General features: G+C 40.3%; 1 protein-coding gene across 3 annotated transcripts in view; it reads left to right on the top strand.

Annotated features, from left to right (window-relative positions):
* ttll5 (tubulin tyrosine ligase-like family, member 5) overlaps positions 1 to 17,083 on the top strand; it is a 161,427-nt gene that overhangs the window by 63,971 nt on the left and 80,373 nt on the right. For all 3 annotated transcript variants that reach the window (XM_061968736.2, XM_072913676.1, XM_061968740.2), the window contains exons 14-25: positions 5,936 to 6,027; positions 7,005 to 7,097; positions 7,195 to 7,286; positions 7,704 to 7,766; positions 8,991 to 9,139; positions 9,386 to 9,641; positions 11,321 to 11,438; positions 11,827 to 11,973; positions 12,058 to 12,149; positions 12,241 to 12,380; positions 12,651 to 13,136; positions 15,250 to 15,437. In XM_061968736.2, coding sequence (XP_061824720.2) covers positions 5,936 to 6,027; positions 7,005 to 7,097; positions 7,195 to 7,286; positions 7,704 to 7,766; positions 8,991 to 9,139; positions 9,386 to 9,641; positions 11,321 to 11,438; positions 11,827 to 11,973; positions 12,058 to 12,149; positions 12,241 to 12,380; positions 12,651 to 13,136; positions 15,250 to 15,437 — 1,916 coding nt within the window. The remainder of the gene's footprint in view (positions 1 to 5,935; positions 6,028 to 7,004; positions 7,098 to 7,194; positions 7,287 to 7,703; positions 7,767 to 8,990; positions 9,140 to 9,385; positions 9,642 to 11,320; positions 11,439 to 11,826; positions 11,974 to 12,057; positions 12,150 to 12,240; positions 12,381 to 12,650; positions 13,137 to 15,249; positions 15,438 to 17,083) is intronic.

Genomic DNA, 17,083 nt, shown 5'->3' with positions numbered 1-17,083 from the left:
ACATATATATATATATATATATGTATATATGTATATATATATATATACTGTATATATGTATATGACTTATCCTCTCTTGCGCCGGTCCAGCTGCGCCAAACACTACAGTAAATATATCCAAACATTTAATTTGTAAAGTACATCTGTACATATATATATATATATATATATATATATATATATATATATATATATATATATATATATATATATATATATATATATATATATATATATATATATATATGTATATATATATATATATATATATGTATATATATATATATATATATATATATATATATATATATGACTTATCCTCTCTTGCGCCGGTCCAGCTGCGCCAAACATTACAGTAAATATATCCAAACATTTAATTTGTAAAGTACATCTGTACAGCATATATGGGCATCTACATCAACAATATGATTGGCTAAGCAGCTGGACAGGACAGATAAAACGTCACGCGGGCCGGATTGTGGACGCTGCCGGGGCGAATCCGTTGTGCGAGGACCCCTACCCTATATGTTTGAATAGTCATTGTTTTAATGGAGTGCTTTGGATGAGATGATACAACACTCAAAGCGGGATTGTAACTGCATGCTCCACGGTGGTGCCAGGAAAAGAGTTTGCTTTAAAAACTTTACAGCTTGGGGTATGTTGCGTCGGACCAGTTCTTCCTCCAAGGGAATCTAAGTCACTGGTCAATCCCAAGTTCTTTAGATGACATGCTGAGTAAGAAGGACCCTCAAGACAGTTTTGGAATATTATCAAGTTTTACTGAAAGTTTCAGGAGAACCACCTAGACCAGGGGTCGGCAACCCAAAATGTTGAAAGAGCCATTTTGGACAAAAAATACAAAAACAAATCTGTCTGGAGCCGCAAAAAATTAAAAGCCATATTACATACAGATAGTGTGTCATGAGATATAAATTGAATTAAGAGGACTTAAAGGAAACTAAATGACCTCAAATATACCTACAAATGAGGCATAATGATGCAATGTGTACATATAGCTAGCCTAAATAACATGTTAGCATCGATTTGCTTGCAGTCATGCAGTGACCAAATATGTCTGATTAGCACTCCACACAAGTCAATAACATCAACAAAACTCACCTTTGTGGGTTCATGCACAACGTTAAGTTTGGTGGACAAAATGAGACAGAAAAAGAAGTGGCATAAAACACGTCCTAGAAAGTCGGAGAAAGTTATACATGTAAACAAACTACGGTGAGTTCAAGGACCGCCAAAATTAGTAGGACAAAACGGCGATCGCCAAATACTCGAATCAGTGAAGCATGTTTAATATAGACAGTGTGCTTTATAACAATTACTGAGGTTTGTGTCATGTTTGTCCTCCTACAGAAACCATATTAAAACAAAAAATAAATTTTTCCCCCCTCAACTTTTTCCATTTTTCATAAATTTTTGAAAAAGCTCCAGAGAGCCACTAGGGCGGCGCTAAAGAGCCGCATGCGGCTCTAAAGCCGCGGGTTGCCGACCCCTGACCTAGACCAATACATTCATACCGGCTTCCTAAGTAGTTCTGGCATTCCAATGTAAAAGGCAACTCTTTTCACACAAAGAAAGCCCCCATTTCACCCTCTCTCAACACTGATAAGAAGAGAGTCGTAGGGGTTGTCTTCACATTCCTGATGGTTTACGACCAGGCATCTGAAATGTCTAAAGAAACTGGTAGAATATCCAAGGGAGAAGTTCTAGCTACTCTTAAACATGGCAATGTAAAAAGAAAGAACTCTTAAAGGGGAACATTATCACAATTTCAGAATTGTTAAAACCATTAAAAATCAGTTCCCAGTGGCTTATTATATTTTTCGAAGTTTTTTTCAAAATTTTACCCATCATGCAATATCCCTAAAAAAAGCTTCAAAGTGCCTGATTTTAACCACCTGTCCATTTTCCTGTGACGTCACATAGTGAAGCCAACACAAACAAACATGGCGGAAAGAACAGCAAGCTATAGCGACATTAGCTCGGATTCAGACTCGGATTTCAGCGGCTTAAGCTATTCAACAGATTACGAATGTATTGAAACGGATGGTTGTGGTGTGGAGGGAGGTAGCGAAAACGAAATTGAAGAAGAAACTGAAGCTATTGAGCCGTATCTGTTTGAACCGTATGCAAGCGAAACCGACGAAAACGACACGACAGCCAGCGACACGGGAGAAAGCGAGGACGAATTCGGCGATCGCCTTCTAACCAACAATTGCTCTGTGTTTGTTTGGCATTAAAGGAAACTAACAACTATGAACTAGGTTTACAGCATATGAAATACATTTGGCAACAACATGCACTTTGAGAGTGCAGACAGCCCAGTTTTCATCAATTAATATATTCTGGAGACATACCCTCATGTCAGCAGGCCAGGGAAGCTAGGGTCGATATTCTTCTCTTGATCATCTTCGGGACGGTGTGAGCCAAGACATCCAGGGGGTTTAGCTCGCTCGTCTGCAGGAACAAACTGCCGCCATTGCTTGCCGTGCTAGCGAGGTCCTTTGTCCCTGAATTGCTCACACACTCCGGCAGATTCAATGGGGGTCTGGCGGCAGATTTCTTTGACTTTATCGTTGGAAATGCATCTGCTTTGAGTGTCGCAGGATATCCACACATTCTTGCCATCTCTGTCGTAACATAGCTTTCGTTGGTAAAGTGTGCGGAACAAACGTCCAATTTCTTGCCACTTTCGCATCTTTGGGCCATTGGTGCAACTTGAATCCGTCCCTGTTCGTGTTGTTACACACCGACGAGGCATGATGTCTCCAAGGTACGGAAAATAGTCGAAAAAAGGGAAAATAACAGAGCTGATTTGACTCAGTGTTTGAGAAAATGGCGGATTGCTTCCCGATGCGACGTCACATTGTGACGTCATCGCTCCGAGAGCGAATATTAGAAAGGCGTTTATTTCGCCAAAATTCACCCATTTAGAGTTCGGAAATTGGTTAAAAAAATATATGGTCTTTTTTCTGCAACATCAAAGTACATATTGACGCTTACATAGGTCTGGTGATAATGTTCCCCTTTAATCATATCTGCATCCTTTCCACAGGTATTACCTTTGTTCACTCAGAATTGTAACTGCAGTTGCGAATTGTATTGCATGAATGTCCCAGAAGATCTCCTACACACTGCTCATCGCTTGAGGCTCACTTTGAATTGTACAGGGAGATTCAGTTTCATGAGAAACTGTACATATATATAACATATTGTATTATCAATAATACATTCAACAACAAGATAAACTTTTGTTTTCCTACCATTTTTCATTAGCTAAACTCAAAGTTCAAAAGCATTTTCTATGTACACAAACGGCCTATTTCTCTCAAGTAAGGTTGACAAATCTGTCTAAATTTGTGAGGACTTACTCTTATACTTTGCTCATCCACTTCACAGGTGGTGGAAATCAAGTTTTTAAAACATGTTGGTGACTGAGTCTTATCCTGTTATTAATAGACTGCACAAGTCCAACTGTATTCATAAAGTGTCCTTGTTACAAAATGTGCTTGTGTTAGCATGATATCAACACCCCACCGAAGTCATTCTCTCCCCGCTATGATGTCATCACTACAGTAGTTGATTCTGTAGTTCTTTGCTGACTAACAGTTACACCACAAGTCTCTGGGTTTGTTTATTGAGTATGACTGCAAAACAAGCCACCATGGGAACAAAGAAAGTTGATAAACAAGTGAGAAAAACATTTGCACTTCAACAAATAACTTGCAGCAAAGTACAAAAATGCCTTCCATTTGGCTGTATCCTCCCCTCTTTGCACAGGTGTGCTTTAGGCTGGTGAACATTAAAGGCCACCACAGACAACACAATGCCACAGATTGCAAGTGTTGAGGGAGTAGTGTACAATTGACATGCTTGCTGCAGCAATGTACACCAAAGCTGTTATCTGTAAACTGAAATTGTATTTCTTTACCATCAGTCATCTCCAAAGGTGTTTCAGAGAATTTAGCAGTACAGTACATGTAACCGGCCTAACAACCACAACCATTTGTAGCCCAGCCCAGGACCTCCACATCTAGCAACTTCACCTCCAAGATGTTTTGCACAAACTGTCAGAAACCCTCTCATTGAGGCTCATCTGCATCCCCGTCATGCTCATCTGGGTGTCGACCTGACTTCAGTTCGTCGTCGTAACTGACTTGAGTGAAAAAATGCTCACAACAATGGCGTGTTATGATTTGGTTAAGTGTTCTCTTCACTGATGAATCCCAGTTTTCACTGTTCAGGGAAGATGGTAGACTGTGTGTATGACGTCGTGGGTGAGCAGTTTGCTGATGCCAACGTTGTAGAAGGTGTGGCCCATGGTGCTGGTGGGTTTATGGTATGTGCAGGTGTATGTAATGGACAACAAACACAGATGCATTTTTTTGATGGCATTTTGAATGCACAGACTTTGTGCGGACATCGTTGGGCCATTTATCTCCGCCTCTTCAGGCCATACTTGCCAACCTTGAGACCTTCGAATTCGGGAGATTGGGGGGAGGGGGGCGGGGTTGAGGTGGGCGGGATTGGGGGGGGGGGGGCGGGGTTTGGTGGTAGCAGGGGTGTATATTGTAGCCCGGAAGAGTTAGGGATGCAAGGGGTTCTGGGTATTTGTTCTGTTGTGTTTATGTTGTGTTACGGTGCGGATGTTCTCCCGAAATGTGTTTGTCATTCTTGTTTGGTGTGGGTTCACAGTGTGGCGCATATTTGTAGCAGTGTCAAAGTTGTTTATATGGCCACCCTCAGTGTGACCTGTATGGCTGTTGATCAAGTATGTCTTGCAGTCACTTTCGTGTGTACGCAGAAGCCGCATACATGTGACTGGGCCGGCACGCTGTTTGTATGGTGAAAAAGCGGACGCGTCGACAGGTTGTAGAGGACGCTAAAGGCAGTGCCATCACGGCACGCCCTTAATATTGTTATCCGGGTGAAAATCGAGAGAAATTCGGGAGAATGGTTTCCCCGGGAGATTTTCGGGAGGGGCACTGAAATTCGGGAGTCTCCCGGAAAAATCGGGAGGGTTGGCAAGTATGCTTCAGGCTGGAGCCTATCCATTTCGACTCGAAAGCCCATGGAAATTGGATTTGCGACTCGAAAAGTCAAAGCATTCTCACCACACCCGAGTTCATTTCAAAGATGGCTGCTCTGGATATACACAATGATATCCGCTTCTATAATACCTGCTATTATCACTTCTGAATAATTTTTGTCGCACTAAGTCAGCCACATACAGTGTATTGTTTTACGTTTTCATATAGTAATGTCAATGTAGTGTAAACTACATTTATTTAAAGTGGTATACATGTTCTACATTGCTAGCAATAGCATTTGTGTTTCCCCTTTATCCACTATGTTTGAAGGTTGTAGAAACAGTCAATATTTTCCCATAAGTTGCACACACAAACATACATTCAGACAGATTTGTCAACAATATTTGAGAAGAACAGGCTATTTGTGTATAGTTTTAGCTCATGAAAAATGGGACAAAAAAGTAAAGTTTTGTGTTTCTATTTTTTCGTTGAGTGCAATAATGATAAGTCTCTGCCGAACTGCTTTTTAAAATTAGTTTTAACTCCATCCAACCAATCGTCTATCCATTGTCTATACTGCTTGTCCTATTCAGCGTCGCAATGAACCCGGGCTAATCTCAGCAGACTTCAGACCATACTGTTCTGGTCATCAGTCAATCAAAGAACACATTATGACAAACTAAGTACCGTTCACGCTCACATTCACTGAATACTAACTGGCTGCACGAGTGAAGTACTACACTGTGGGACTTTTTTTTTTTTTTTTTTACATAAACTTATTGATGGTTCATGTAGTAAAGTTTCAATGTACAGTGAGAAATGTATTAGGCATGAGTGACATATTTGAAATCCGATATCATTGTTATGTAACAAGCCTTTTGTTCCTCCAGGCTTAGTGTGTCAGGACCCCGTGTTAAGGAAGCCACGATTTGAGCGACTCACCCTGGAGCCCAACCTCAAACAGGCAGCTCATAGAACACAGGTACCACTCACACACAAGCCGCATTTCAACTAGAGTCAGTCAGGGTCATGTGTAACATTGCTCACAGTTCATTCCTAAAAGTGTGAGGACACGCAGACTCAGTAATGTTGTAATGTGACCGTCACATAAGTGCTCATGTTCTTTTATGACTGACTTTGTCCACCTGTTGCCTCATACTGTCGAAACCATTCACTGCTTCTACAGCCATTTCACACTACTCAATGGTATGTTTTTTTGTATTCTTTCTCTTCCACATTAATTCTCTTTTTTCTTATGTCTTATTGTAATTCCCTGATGCTTCCTACATGACCGGTAAAAATTGCTTTCTCCTTCCTAATTTGATTATGTTCCTTTTACTTTTATTCATAGTGGCAGGCAAATGGCCTGCATGGCTTTCTAATGCAACATTTTAGGAGATTTCTCATTACATTAGCAGAGGGCCTGCATAAGTACTTGTTTGAAATACTGCATTGCATCACTTGGCTAAAAAGCTCTGAACTTTACTTTATAGACGCACTGTGACAAACCCAAAAGCCTAACTGTAAATCAGACTTGTCATAAAGCCTCCTGTAGAACTCGGACCGCCTTGAGAGAACTTGTCGTCTTCCTTTATTTTGACTGGGGCAACAGTTGAGCCTTTTATTACAGGCTTAGGCCTTTCACTTTTTGGCTGCCTTTGTATCCCCCTAGCCACGTCAGATGAATTAAACGTAATCCCGGTGCTATTTAGATGACATTCTCTGAATGCGATTCAGTGAGGCGCTGTTCCGCTGTCTGATCTCCACTACAACCTGCATGCCAAAGCTGTCAATCACAGCCTGGTGGTGTATGCAGAGGAGTAAAACCAGCCAAGAACAAAATACATTATTCAAATGACTTATTTAACAATATTTCAATATATGTTTGTATTTATTAACTGACAGTACATTGCTTAGTATTTTCATTGGAGATGTGGCCTCAACTCTTGACCTTTGCAGTGGCAGAGGCCCTTATCAGCTACTCACTGTGAGACAGTGCCGTTTAAAGACAAGCCAGGAGGAGACCGCACTCTGGGCTTGACTGCAGAGCAGGTACAATCCTGACATGTTATGTGTCGTGTGTTGCTCTTTATGTTCGGAAAACCAGCCTGTCTTTAAACATGTGTTTTGTTTTGTTTTGCTGTGGCAGATCAAAGTCTTGAGGAGGACAAAGGAAGAGTACGAGAGAAGAGGAGGCTTCATCAGAATATTCCCTACTGAAGACACATGGGATCTCTATGGGTAAGTTGAGTCAAAGTGGAACAAAAAATTGATCAGTTAGAATCTTCAGATCCCCATCTGTCTGATATGTTACTCATTATAATACTGTCCTCAGATGAGTATACTCAAATTACTCCTAAAATCACATACTTGCAAAGCTATTTTCCCTAGCCAGTATTTAATTGAAATTTCTTTAAAGTCCTTAGGAAAGGAAATCCTTTTTTAGGCTTTCAATTCATATTGCCATATGAGGATTTGTTGCCTGATTAGATACATGGCTCTTTAGCAACATGGATTTTTTGGAATGTTATAAAGCAGCTACAGCCATACAAGTTCCACCCTTTTATGATCTGTGCCCAAAATAACAAGGTTGAAGCTGATTTGGTTGTCTTCCTTTTATGACAAAAACTGTTTTGCTTATTATCTCTCCTTTCTTAGTGGCTATCTGGAATCCAAGACATCAATGAACTTCATGTTGGCAAACAGACTTTTCCATGGAAGGTAAGTGTTTCCATTGTGGTCAGGATCAGGGGACTGGATTCCTCCTTCAGTTTATGGAAGCAGTTGGATTCCAGCATAGAGTTTGTTTGGTCTTTGACTTGGGTAGGTGAGGGGAACAGCTGAGAAGAGGATGTGCGCTCATCTTTTCCAGTGTGCCCAGTGTGTATGTGGCATCAGTTTGGAAGAGGAAGGGAAATACTTCTTTATTTCATTATTAAAATATGCACATACAGGATCCCTCACGTCCCTCACATCCCTCACGTCTCAGAAACTATTTTGTTATACAGTGAAACCTCGATTTACAAACGTATTGGTTCTTGACAGGGTTTGTAAATAGAAAAGTTAGCATAATGAAACAATTTAAACATGAATAATGGGTTACAGCCTTGAGCCTTTAGTAAAAGTTAACACAATGTACATAAAGCGCTGTACAGTACATATATCAAGTAAACATTATACTCGGGTGACTTTCTATGTAATAACAAAGCCAAAACAACAACAACAAGCTGAACTGGCCTCATTTGCAGCTGCTCTGTCAACACACCCCCACATTGTCACTAGGCCTGTGGTGCACTCACTTTAACAGCCAGTTCATCACAATGATTAAAAATAAATAAAATCTATTTTACCTGGTTGTTGAATCTTCTTGGCGTGCAGTGGAAGGTAGAGGTGGCGGGGGTCTGAGGAAGTGTCGACAACGCTGTGGATGCTTCCTGAATGTTTCAATTATTGACTTGTGTTGCCAGTTATTTAGAAAATAATGAGTAATTTTCATGGGATAGGAAATCTAAACTGCTATGCAAGTATTAAAATATTAAAGTTCCGATATAATTTTATTGTCCCTTAAGAAATGATAAAATATTTGCTGAGAAATGAGGTGAGTACTCAATTTTGCTTGATACTGTACATATTCTAAGGACAACCTTATTTACAGTGTCTTGAGATGGGAACCCACATCATCACATTGAAGACTCCCCCTGCAGCTACATCAGGGAGATGGTCGTTATTTTAATGATCCAGTGGCTGTTATCATTTAACATTTATTCTTTCTCCTTTGGACCATCACTCTCAGTCATGTCAACATCTGGAAAAAGTACTCAACCACACTAATCATTCTTAAAGTTTGCTCTGCAATGTCTTTTTGGAAATGCTAATTTACAGATAAATCATTGGTATTGTTGTTGTCACCACGGTTGTGTTGACATGTCTTCTGCTGTCTCTAAGGAATGCGGGCGGGAATGCGCAGCTGCAAATGGACACAGTCGATGGCCACCATGCCGTCCAGTACGAGAGGAAGCTGCCGTCTCTGGGGGCCCGTAAGAAGAGACGGCACCACCTGAGTCATCGCTCTGCTGCTGGAAAGATGAAATCGGGTAGGTCTGATGAATACTACTTCAGCTCAGCAAACTTCACTCGACAGCCTCTGCAGTTTTTTTTTTGGTTCCAATAAAAAAAAACTCCCATGTGTCACGCTAAGGTTAGCCAAATTTGGCTCTGAATGAGTTGATGTCATTGCAGCAAAAACAAAAAGCCTATTTTGAGTCTACTTGTTTATTTTTGCCAACGGTTTGGTGATGCAACTGACATATGTCTTCCCCTTGCAATGCTGCATACCTCAGGGATGCAATCCAAGGCCTCACTGACGGAGAGCAGTGGCCTGGAGGGAGAGGATTGCATACGGGAGGAAAGAGAGGAGATGAAACGTGTTCTCAAGCCAATCTCACACAAGGCTTTGTTAGAAGAGCAAAGAAAACAAGACTCTTCACTAGCGCAGAGTTTTCATGGCAAGGCTGCATCCAGCTCAGAGGCAACAACACACAACAGCAGTCCCTGTGTCAACCTGCTGCACATTCTCCAGCAGGGGTGGGACATCAGGTCAGTGTGTGTTCCAGAAGGCTGGTCATGATCCTTAATCATTCTACCTCACTTTATTTTCTCACTCTAACCTCCTTGCGCCTTCAAGAGGGAGATCTGAAGGGCACATTTGCTCACACCAAAGCAGATGAGAAGACATTTGGGCTATATTTAGCTGGGTTATGTTTTGATGGGACTATTTTAACTTTGGCAATGTGTCACCACATAGAAAAACAGACTATGTGACACCAGTAATGTGTAATCCACTTTCTCAAAGGAGTCTATGCCTCCCACTGATTCATGGTGGCTCATTGCTTAAATTTGTATAATTTTGGATTGTTATCAGAAAAAACTATATTTTACATTTGATTAACTTTTATATTTATTTTAGATTGTTTTTCTTTATTTATGTATTAAATCGAAAATATTGAATTTAAGCAATTTAGTGCATTTCCAAACAGTTACATTTATGCAAAAAGCAAAAAATAATCTGATACCTAATAATATACGACCATTCTTCTCAACAAAAAGGAGAATGATACTACTGTACGGTACAGTGCATCCGGAAAGTATACTCAGCGCTTCACCTTTTCCACATTTTGTTATGTTACAGCTTTATTCCAAGATGGAATGCATTTATTTTGTCCTCAAAATTTAACACACGATACCCCATAATGATAATGTGAAAAGTTTTTTAGAGCTTTTTGCAAATGCATTAAAAATAAAAAACTTTCACAGCATTTGCTCAATACTTTGTTGATGCACCTTTTCTTGACTTCAGCACAACTCTGTAAATGTCCTTGAGTGGCCCAGCCAGAGTCCAGACTTGAACCCGAACATCTCTGCAGAGATCTGAAAATAACTGCACCGACGCTTCCCATTCAACCTGATGGAGCTTAAGAGGTGCTGAAAAGCAGAATGGGTAAACCTGCCCAAAGATAGGTGTGCCAAACTTGTGGCATTGTATTCAAATAGACTTGAGGCTGTAATTACTCCCAAAGGGGCGGATCAGTATTGAGCAAAGGCTGTGAATACTTAAAGTACAGTATGTACATGTGATTTTTTTTAGATTTTTACTTTTAATAAAGTAGCAAAATTCCATCCATCCATTTTCTCCTGTTTTCAGGAGGTGCTGGACCTTATCACAGCTGCATTCGGGCGGAAGACGGGGTACACCCTCGACAAGCTCATCGCAGGGCCAACACAGATAGACCGACAACATTCACACTCAGATTCACATATGAGGGCCAATAGAGTGTTGCCAATCAACCTAGTAGCAAAATAATGAACAACCTTTTCACATTGTCATTGGTTGTAGAATTTTTAAGACAAAAAACAACTTATTCCATTTTGGAATAAGACTGTATCATGACAGAATAGGGAAAAAGTGAAGTGTGGTAAATACTTTCTGGATGCACTGTATTTTAACAATACATATTTTTTTCATAATTCTTTTAACAACTGAACTGCTTGGTGGATGGATCTCTAACATTGCCAATGTGGGCCTCCTCTTTCCATTTACTTTATGTTAAGAATAAAATATTGCAACAAAACAAACTTAATAAACACTATGTAAATAAAACAAATTAAAATCCAACTACACGATGTTACCTAAAAAATTAAAGCAATGCAATTCATAATGACATCATGACTAATCAATGTTTTAATCCTATTAATGTACCTATTTTATCTCCTTCCAGTAAAGTGCAGGCACGGATGACCTTTTCTTCGTACCTTCAGCGAGTTCAACAAAGACTGTTGGCAGAGAGCAGAGTCAATGGCATTTCCGCTTGGCCAGATAAGGACAATTACCAAATGGTACAACTATTTAAAACATCTCACTAATGGAGTCTCTTTTCATAAATGAACAAGAACGACATGCAGTACCCTAGATGGAACATTGTTTCCTGTGTATATATCTACAATTTTGCCAGATTTCCCCTTATTATTACTCATCTGTGCCCCTGGCTGGGTGGAATTGAATACAAGGAGGGAAACAGGGCCTCTTAAGAAATTATACTTATCGGAAAGTTGTGTTGGTGGACTGGAATCATGGCATGTATCATCATTATCTTCATCAGCAGCAATCTCAGACCTTTTAGGAACATCCTAGTGCGCTTTGGCCCAATAGCAATGAATAAACAATACAGAATAATTTTGTGTTCACAATTATAATAACAATTTGCATTTTGTGTCTGCCTCAAAGGAGCTGATTATTCGCTTCCTGAAAAGAGCTGCCAGTAACCTAGACCAAGACATCAAGGTGGTTCTGCCTAGTCAACAACTACCAGTACAAGACCGCAGACGTATCCTGTCCCACCAACTAGGAGAGTTTGTCCAGTGTTACGACAAGGTACCTATTCCCAGAGTGCGGTTTTGCTTAAACACAGAAAATATTGTGAGATTTATTTTTTCTTATGTTTCCTTATCTTCTCAGGAAACTGAGCATATAGTGAGAAAACAGCAGAATAGTGCAGAGGAGACGTGTGTTGACGCCAGTGTTTTTCATGAGTACATCACGGCTGCGAGGTTAGTGAGTTGGCTAGCCTTCTTCCAGTGTTCAATGGAGAGATTGCAATCTGCAAAACACATCTCTTTCCCGTGTTATTTTTTTTAACAGTGAAAGTGATCTGGAGAAAGTACTGACGTTCTACACACAGAAAAATAAATCAGCCACTGTCTTCCTCGGAACAAAAGTCAGGCGTGTTAAAAAAGACTTTCATGAAACACAAGAGCCAAGCGACTGTGAGACTTTCAAATGTGAGTCCAATCCATGTTTTTTCATGCTTTTTTACTGTTGGTCTGTTTTATGTTTAATATTCTATCATTCAAGCACAGTAAACAGGAATTTTGCTGTTTAGATTTGTAAAGCCCCAAAAAAATAAAGGGAAAAAGATTGAGTCATCCAGGGTGAAGCAAGGGTCACTTTCAAAGGAGTAGATCTAATTTGGAGAAAACAAATGTGTGTCAGAGCCATGGAATGGCTTACTGGTGATAAAGGAGCTCTGGCTTCTTTCTTCTTTTGAACAGCTCTGCCTGTGGCCAAAGAGGATTCCAGATTTTTTGAATCAACGCCCTGCACAGGAAAAGTCAACAGTGACACAGACAACAAAGCCACTGAAGATCGACAATCTGCTTGTTTGTCTGGAGGCCAACTGACCGGATTTGGACATGCAAAAATTGATCCCCAACTCCGGACTTCCCAACACTGTTTGAGTTTTCCCATGGCACATGACACCTCTTCATCACGGTCTCTTCATCGTCCTCCACCTTTGCCACCTCAGCCTCCATCCTATGCTCAGTCCTTGGCAAAGTCTCAACTCTTCCATGGTGAGATGCTTGCTGAGTCCCCTGTTTACACATCTCTTCCTGGGTCTACGGGGCAACCAAACCAGGTTCTCTGGAGGATCCCGTCTTCCAGCACATCCACTTTAAGCTCGAAAGGAGCGTCTTCCCTCACCAGTGCCATGCACATTTATAGCCAGAAGCTTGCTCGACCAACATCTGCAGGCCATGGTGAGTATAATTTTGTTAGCTGCCATGCAAGATAAACATTTTATTTTTCCATTGCTGTATTTGTTTACTTTTTAGTTATTATTATAATTATCATTATGTAAAAACTACATACAACCTCTGTAGAACGGTGGTGCTTGAGTGAAGCAAGTAAGTAACAACCTGCAAAATTTTGGTATTTTCACATTTTGCTGTTACAGTCTCCTAACATTGGGGCCAACATATTTAAACCTGTCAGAAGGACATGTCTAATTTTTCAGCCTTGGCAGAGCTTTTCTAAGTATAATTCTACTTCAATGTTTCCCACAATACTGAAATCTATCTGTAGCAAAGGTGTTAAATGACCCCTAAAGTCTAATTTGATTTGTCCATGTCCTATCAAATAACATTAAAATAAAAATGTGTAAAAATTATGTTTAGGAATTCTGTACTGTACAAACATACCACAGTCTCTGTTTGTGTGGATAGTTTTAGGGTCATGTGCATAAAGTTACTCTTAAAAGTTTCCTTTACTCTTAATAGTTTGTTGTGTTGTGATTCCATATAAATAAAACACACAATGACTCCATAATAAACAATAATAATTAGAATAATCCTAATATTTCCATAGAGTTATTGTCAGCATAGAGGTAAATGTAACTTCATCTTTAAATTAAACAGGTTTTTGTAAATTGTTATTTCAAATTAAATTGTTGCATGAATTACAGTAAATACAGATCTTAAAAACATGCTTGCTAAAAATGAAAATGTGTATCTTGATTTCAGACAGCTTTTTTAAGTTGTGCCACTGTGCGCCTGGTGCACTAACACTGCAAACACATAGTACTGCCACTCCAACGTTTTCTATTTGTTATAGTACTGCTCTGTCTTCCAAATATGCTTTCTCTGCCTGCGTCTTTGTGAAATTCCAAATTTTTTGTTTTTTTTGTCGTCTTCTCACCAACCACGAGCGCAATCAAATGTTTTTTAAATAGTGTCACTCTGCATTGACCTTACATAAGGGGTCCCCAAAGTGAGGCTCGCAGCACTTTAAAGAAATAGCATTACTAAAAAAATAGGTTTTTAAAGCACAAATATTTGAATGAAAGAGCAACAAAGGGGTAATGTGGTTGTAAAGCTGACATCCATGCTGTTTTTCCTTTTAAAAATATCTATACAGTATATTGTATCATTTTGAAATTCAAAATATCAAAATGGCCCCCGCATGCTTTGATTTTTCGGTTTGCGGCCCTCAGTGGAAAAAAAGTTTGGACACCCCTGCCTTATATGGTGAAGTTGAGGCATGAAGAGGGTGTGGCGTGAGGTGGAGTAGGCTGTGCACACTTCTACTCCAACTGATATCTGTAAAACACAAATTGTGTGAAGGTGTGCGTGCACCGGTCTGATTATTATAGTGCATATGCAGATTTTTTTTTACTTTTAGTCAGAATTCCACACAAAGTTTTATGGTGGTTACGAGGTGTTTTTAGAAGTAGAGTTGTGACGCCATCTCTTGTATGAAGATGTATCAACAATCTGCAATCATAGAGAGTCATGTTATAATGTGTTTATATGAGTGAGGGAGAACAGGTTGCGCCAAATCTAATTGCGCTTACACAATCGAGTTACAGCATCAACTCTAATCCATTAAGATAATGTTTCTCAGCCCTAATAGAGGTCTGCCCTTTACTGAGTAGTCTAGTATTTGTTTGTTTAAATATGCTGTAAAATAACCCACAAAAATTTTGTGCATATACAGATAAAAAGTGCACAGAGGATTTTCTTCCTTTTCGTTGCGATTGGAGTCTCGTTCTTGTATTCCAAAGATCTGATGTCATTTTTAATGTAAGGGAAAGTCTAATTAACAAATGGACGGATTGTCAAAAATTTTGCACTCCACATTTCTTTCACTTTTGCTTGAGTCCATGAATACGTTTTCTCCACCCCAAAATAAAAAAAAACTTCATCTTACATCATCCTCTGTGAAACAAGAAGTCGCCTGCTAACATCTGTACAGACAAACAAACACAGGCTGTTTTTGTTCAGCCATTGTGAAGGACTACTCTGCACCGTAGTTTTTTTATTGTTAGTTTTTTCAGTATTACCGTCACAGATTTCTTCTATATCTTTATGGTAGCATCTAGGATGTACAGTTCCAGTAAGCTGAAGTCCAAATCTGACGGGGCCTTCAGGGAGTTCAACTCTCTTACAGTCCAGGCCCAGTCCAACCAGCAGGCCTTCATCTCAGCTCTGCAGAAGCTGGCCGACAAGCAAGTTGCCCGCAACAGTGCTGGATCGAGTCACATCAACCTGCTGACGCAACATGTGAGTTGGCAATGTTTCGAACCCCTCTGAAGCAAATAGTTCCACTAGGAGCAAGGCTGTGTTCAAATAACAATGTACAGTATGCTGGGTTCATTAACAGTGTTCATGGAAGGAAGACAAATGTGGCCCTTATGCAGGAAACCCTCGCTGTGAGGTCTCTTATATTTCTCTTTGCCGATGTTTTTGCCTTTTCTGGCCCCCTGCTGATTGGCGTCATCTAGTTGCTCACTCTTCCAGCAGACCTGTTGGAGCCGGAGGGTCTGCCGCCTGTGTAGCGCACCTTCCTCCCTCTGCATGTCTGTCCATGTGGCTTTTTGCGGGGGTGGCTTCTGGTTCTGGGTTTGTAGCTGGCTGAGAAGAGCATCACGCCTCCACTGTGTGAGGTCTCATTATCAGATGCTCCATGGGGGAGTGATTTCTGTTGATACTCAACAAGCAGCCTCTATTTTGTAGTAATTGATGCTTATAAATACAGGAATGTGGCAAACCGGCTCTTCGCATCAGCTTCCTCAACAACTTCTCCTGCATTCCCCTGGTAGTTTGGTCCATAGAGCCTTTCTGCCTTGGCTCCCTCTTCCTCCTGATCCTCCTCCTTGTCTGCTTCACTGGGTGTTTTCTGTCAAAGTTTCGAAGGATGACACAAGACCACACAGACTGTAGTTTTACTGCTTATTCATTATTGTGAAAGGTGTTTACTGTATTTCCTTTGAGAATTCCATCCTGGACATGGCAGCGATTTGTTTTTCAGCGCAAAGCAGACCTGTGTGACTTTTTTAAAAGCTGAGATTACAAGTCATTAAATCACCAGCTGAAGCAAAAGGAGAACTTTGTAAACATGAACAACTCCCTCTTGTACTGCACGACCTCTCGGGTTTCAGTAATTACTCGCTCTCATGCAAGGGTTCTCACACAAAATAGGATAGCAAGATGATGAAAAAAATCAGGCAGCACCTGCTATCCAATGCCTCATCATTAACAAAATACTAAATACACTCTTGCACTGCAGTGCATGAATATAATGAGATTCCTGTGAAGTTGTCTTTGGCAAATACTGCATGCTCTGTTATGCATTTGCAGATGGTCTATCCCTGCAGCATTAGATCTGTAAAGATCAATTTATCACAGGAGGAGCATAATTTATCATTTGTGCCATGTGTCCTAACAGTAAGATGTCAATAAATTACTCATGTAATTACATTGACAATCCATCATGTGAGTGCACAGGGGCAGAGAAAAAACTACCCCCAAGAATAAGACCAGTCCACTTAAATCTGAAGTACCTGCACCGCGGTGTGACATGCTGCTTGTTGTAGTGGAAAAGCTGACACGGTTCTAACATCCTGTAAGGCTTGGCATCGTCACAATGTTTCACCTTTTAGTGCTAAAGGAGGGAAATAAAGCAAATAACTACACAGTAGCGCATGTTGCTGTTTCAGCTTTTCTAAGGAGAGAGCAGTGCCACGGGGCCAATGGAGTTGTAAACAGATTTGGCCTTGCAAGTCATGATAACTGATTCCTTTATGGAGAAAGTGGGAGACTTGGATGGCTGGATGTAGTGCAATGCGTTGAACCGCTCTGTCATGTGTTGTTTGTGAATAATAAAATGTCATATAGGCAGCCAGCTTGAGTGCTTGATCATCAAATAG

Source organism: Nerophis lumbriciformis, linkage group LG08 (assembly GCF_033978685.3).
Source record: "Nerophis lumbriciformis linkage group LG08, RoL_Nlum_v2.1, whole genome shotgun sequence".
Classification (NCBI taxonomy): Eukaryota; Metazoa; Chordata; class Actinopteri; order Syngnathiformes; family Syngnathidae; genus Nerophis; species Nerophis lumbriciformis.
This window is presented reverse-complemented; position numbering and strand designations above follow the sequence as displayed.